The sequence below is a fragment of the Clupea harengus genome, chromosome 21 (genome assembly GCF_900700415.2).
Source record: "Clupea harengus chromosome 21, Ch_v2.0.2, whole genome shotgun sequence".
In the NCBI taxonomy this organism is placed as follows: Eukaryota; Metazoa; Chordata; class Actinopteri; order Clupeiformes; family Clupeidae; genus Clupea; species Clupea harengus.
In genome coordinates, this window is record NC_045172.1 from 23110368 (window position 1) to 23115367 (window position 5000).

Consider the following 5000-nt stretch of genomic DNA (forward strand, 5'->3'; position numbering starts at 1 on the left):
CATTACAGTCTTATGTACATGATATTCATGTCCCTTACAGTCTTATGTACATGATATTCATGTCCATTACAGTCTTATGTACATGATATTCATGTCCCTTACAGTCTTATGTACATGATATTCATGTATGTGCCTCTTACAGTCTTATGTACATGATATTCATGTCCCTTACAGTCTTATGTACATGATATTCATGTCCCTTACAGTCTTATGTACATGATATTCATGTCCCTTACAGTCTAATGTACATGATATTCATGTCGCTTACAGTCTTATGTACATGATATTCATGTCCATTACAGTCTTATGTACATGATATTCATGTCCCTTACAGTCTTATGTACATGACATTCATGTCCATTAGTCTTATGTACATGATATTCATGTCCCTTACAGTCTTATGTACATGATATTCATGTCCCTTACAGTCTTATGTACATGACATTCATGTCCATTAGTCTTATGTACATGATATTCATGTCCCTTACAGTCTTATGTACATGATATTCATGTCCCTTACAGTCTTATGTACATGACATTCATGTCCATTAGTCTTATGTACATGATATTCATGTCCATTACAGTCTTATGTACATGATATTCATGTCCATTACAGTCTTATGTACATGATATTCATGCATGTGCCTCTTAGTCTTATGTACATGATATTCATGTATGTGCCTCTTACAGTCTTATGTACATGACATTCATGTCCCTTACAGTCTTATGTACATGATATTCATGTCCATTACAGTCTTATGTACATGATATTCATGTCCCTTACAGTCTTATGTACATGATATTCATGCATGTGCCTCTTAGTCTTATGTACATGATATTCATGTATGTGCCTCTTACAGTCTTATGTACATGATATTCATGTCCCTTACAGTCTTATGTACATGATATTCATGTGCCTCTTAGTCTAATGTACATGATATTCATGTATGTGCCTCTTACAGTCTTATGTACATGATATTCATGTCCCTTACAGTCTTATGTACATGATATTCATGTATGTGCCTCTTACAGTCTTATGTACATGATATTCATGTCCCTTACAGTCTTATGTACATGATATTCATGTATGTGCCTCTTACAGTCTTATGAGGATTATAGTCATGTGTTCCTTACATCCCTGTGTCCCATAACTAGAATGAGGTTCAAAGAGAGTTTCTGGTAAGGCCTGTGTCCCATAACTAGAACCAGGTTCAAAGACAGTTTCTGGTAAGGCCTGTGTCGTCCATGTTGAACTTGGTCTTCCAGCTGATGGGAGTGCAACGTGTTTCATAGACTGTTAGACAGCGGAAAGTCCAAGAGCGATATCATTCTTCTGTTTGTTTTCTGCATTCTCTGTGAGCAGACATTCTAGATTCTACATTCTAGATTCTAGATTCTACACTTCGGCGTCAGAGTCTAGACATGCTTCTTCATGTAAGGTTGGGACCAATGATTGACACCCCTTCCAGTCAGCCTGGCACGACACTTCCTGAGTTTATGGTCTCACATGAGAAAGTGTGCGTGTGTGTGCATGTAAGATGTGACCTGAGGTGAAGTGTGTGTGTGTGTGTGTGTGTGTGTGTGTGTGTGTGTGTGTGTGTGTGTGTGTGCGCGTGGACCAGGAGTGTGTGTGTGTGTGTGTGTGTGTGTGTGTGTGTGTGTGTGTGTGTGTGTGTGTGTGCGCGCGCATGCATGCATCTGTGTGTGTGTCAATACTACACATCCTCACACAAAACCAATAAAACCAGACACAAACACACACACACACACCACAAACTCTTATTTTTCTGCCCAGTGTTTTATGTGTTCGTCAGAGAGGCACAGATTGAATGGTGTTACACAGCAGTTGTGTTTGTCGTGATATTGACGAGCAGTAGAGCAGCGGTGGCTTTGCCAACAGCAGGGATGCACTCACCATGGAAAGTAGTTGATTCGTACCCTGTTCTTGTGAATGGCAATCCCAGCGGACATCACCCCAATTAAAATGTCAGTGTTACTTTGATCCTGAGGAACACAAAAGAAAACACATTAAGAGAGAATGAAGGAGGGAAGGATCGAGGGAGAGACAGAGAGAGCGGGAGATATTGAGTGAATGAGTGAATGAGTGAGATAAACACTAATGCAATGACCTTCTAAAGAACGCGTCAAAACTTGGCTGATTCGTCTATTGTAAGTATAAACAATTATATCCACTTCGAAACAGAAATCATTGAAAACCTGGTGTACTTTTAGAACTCAAATAAATGAGATGATGTTGCTTGTAAATGTCTCCTCGTTTTGATTTGATCCATTTTCATTGAGCCTCTAAAAGGTCCTCGTCCGTTCCTAGATTTCTACATTTTGGGAAGAAATTAAAATCACTTCCTTTCAAGCCCATTGGTAGTGTGTGTAGGATGTAACCTGAGGAGCAGAGGTGAAGTGTGTGTGTGTGGACCAGAGCGGGAGTGTGTGTGTGGACCAGAGCTGGAGTGAGCGTGTGTGTGTGTGTGTGGACAAGAGGTGGAGTGAGGTGTGTGTGTGTGTGTGTGTGTGTGTGGACCAGAGGTGGAGTGGGGAAGGTTAGCGGTGGAGATGAGGCCCTTCAGGGGTGGTTTCCCGCGCTCCACAGCAGCTCTACACATCCAGACCTGCCCTGGACCACTACAGCTGCATAGCTTCTCACAAGTGCATGTTAAGACGAGTGTGTGACTGTGTGTGTGTAAATATATCTGCATGTGTGTGTAAGTGGGGTTGTGTGCACATCAGTGTGTGTGTGTGTGTGTGTGTGTGTGTGTGTGTGTGTGTGTGTGTGTGTGAACTCACCCTTGCATAGTGCAATTCCACCCCGTACAGCTCCAGTGTCCGCGCCGTGTTCAGGTAATTAAACTCCGCCTCTGCAGGAGACAGTCCACTACAGGGGGGGGGGGGGGGGGAGGGGACGAGGAGGTGTTGGTCAGTCAATCAGCTCAAAAAAAATGAAAAAGTGTGTGTTTGTGTATATGTGTGTGTGTATAAATATGTTTCAGTGAGGGTGTGCGTTCATGTGTTTGCCTGTGTGTCTGTGTATGTGCACGTCAGTGAGTGAGAGAGAATGTGTGTGTGTGTGTGTGTGTGTGTGTGTGTGTGTGTGTGTGTGTGTGTCTGCTGAGAGAAACAGGAGGGCCAGCTCACTTCCACAGAGCAGCAAACAATGAAGTGCCTTGTTCTGAGAAGATCCCAAGTCTGAGTGGCAGAGCAGGAGGCCTCTCTGTGTGTGTGTGTGTGTGTGTGTGTGTGTGTGTGTGTGTGTGTGTGTGTGTGTCTTCAGCTGTGTCCCTTCCTTTCGTTTCACAGCCCCATACTCATTTGCACAGATCAACACATGGGCAGCGCGCACACACACACACACACACACAGTGTACATCCAGTTCAGTCAAACTCCACTCAGCTCTGACAGCAGGTACACCATGCAGAAACTAATAGAAGAGTGGCTGTGTGTGTGTGTGTGTGTGTGTGTGTGTGTGTGTGTGTGTGTGTGTGTGTGTGTGTGTGTGTGTGTGTGTGTGTGTGTGACATGCCTCTAATGGTACTGTAAGGCTATGTGTTACAAATGCTCTTACATTATTGCATTGCATTACACTGCCACTGGTCTACACAGGGAACTGTGTACTACTGTTGTGTATCAGCCAAGTTAACTTTGTCCCTGTGTCCGTGTCCGTGTGTGTGTGTCCTTGTGTGTGTGTGTCCTTGTGTGTGTGTGTCCTTGTGTGTGTGTGTCCTTGTGTGTGTGTGTCCTTGTGTCCGTGTGTGTGTGTCCGTGTGTGTGTGTCCGTGTGTGTGTGTCCGTGTGTGTCCGTGTGAGTGTGTGTGTGTGTCCGTGTGTGTGTGTGTGTGCTGGGCTTACTTGTGCTGCTGGTGCAGCTTGGTGATCTCTTTCTCAAAGTCCTGAGGGGGACTGGGAATGAAACTGTATTCCGAGAGGTAGCCAGGCAAGTGCTCAGAGTGGTTGTAATCTCCCAGCTCAGCTGCAACACAAACACAACAGTGTGAGTACGTGTGTGTGTGTGTGTGTGTGTGTGTGTGTGTGTGTGTGTGTGTGTGTGTATGTGACAGAGAAAGAGAAATAGAAAAAGAGAGAGAGGGAGAGCGGGAGAGAAAGACAGTGTGTGTGAGTGATATGGAGACAAAGTGGACGAGTAATTGTGTGGGTGTGTGTGTGTGTGTGTGTGTGTGTGTGTGTGTGTCTGCGTGTAATACAATGAATCTTTTAGCCATTTTCCCTCATCTCAGACAAGCAGCCCCATTTACTCAAGTTCTAGCTAAACCTCCACAGTCTTGAAACAGGCAAAACAAACCCACACACACACACACACACACACACACACACACACACACAGCTTGCTGTTTGGTCTTTGCCCCCCCTCCCTTCTGTTGCTTCTTATTAGTTTTTAAAGTGGAATGAGCAAAGCTGCCTGATCTGCCATCTGAGGAGCCCTTCCCCCAGCCTGTGTGTGTGTGTGTGTGTGTGTGTGTGTGCGCATTACAGTTGCTGCTTAAGTGCCTGATGAGGCATTCACTTGCAATAATGGCCCTCTTTACGGAATCAATTAATAAACACAAGCTCTTAGCCACTGTTTCAAACACATTACTATGACTGACCGACTTAAACAGAACTCGGGGGGTGGTGTGTGTGTGTCTGTCTATCTGTCCCAACCACAACAACCACTAACACACACACACACACACACACACACACACACACACACACACACACACACACACACACACACACACACACACACACACACACACACACACACACACACACACACACACACACACACACACACACACTCCTCCATCAGAATGCAAAAGTACAAATATCTAAATGAAGAGAAGGCTGCTATTTGTAGAAGAGTGGAGTAAGGTTGAGAGTCTGGTGTTTCTGTGCCGTCAGACAGCATCCATGCCACTTATAACATGAGCTATTCACGTCCATCTTAGACTCCACACACACACACAGACACACATACACACACACA

General features: G+C 44.5%; 1 protein-coding gene across 2 annotated transcripts in view; it reads right to left on the reverse strand.

Annotated features, from left to right (window-relative positions):
- LOC105905649 (protein tyrosine phosphatase non-receptor type 4) overlaps positions 1 to 5000 on the reverse strand; it is a 61748-nt gene that overhangs the window by 41624 nt on the left and 15124 nt on the right. For both annotated transcript variants that reach the window (XM_031558487.2, XM_031558488.1), the window contains 3 exons: positions 3863 to 3983; positions 2803 to 2890; positions 1916 to 2004 (listed from right to left, as the gene is read on the reverse strand). In XM_031558487.2, the coding sequence (XP_031414347.1) occupies positions 1916 to 2004; positions 2803 to 2890; positions 3863 to 3983 (298 nt within the window). The remainder of the gene's footprint in view (positions 1 to 1915; positions 2005 to 2802; positions 2891 to 3862; positions 3984 to 5000) is intronic.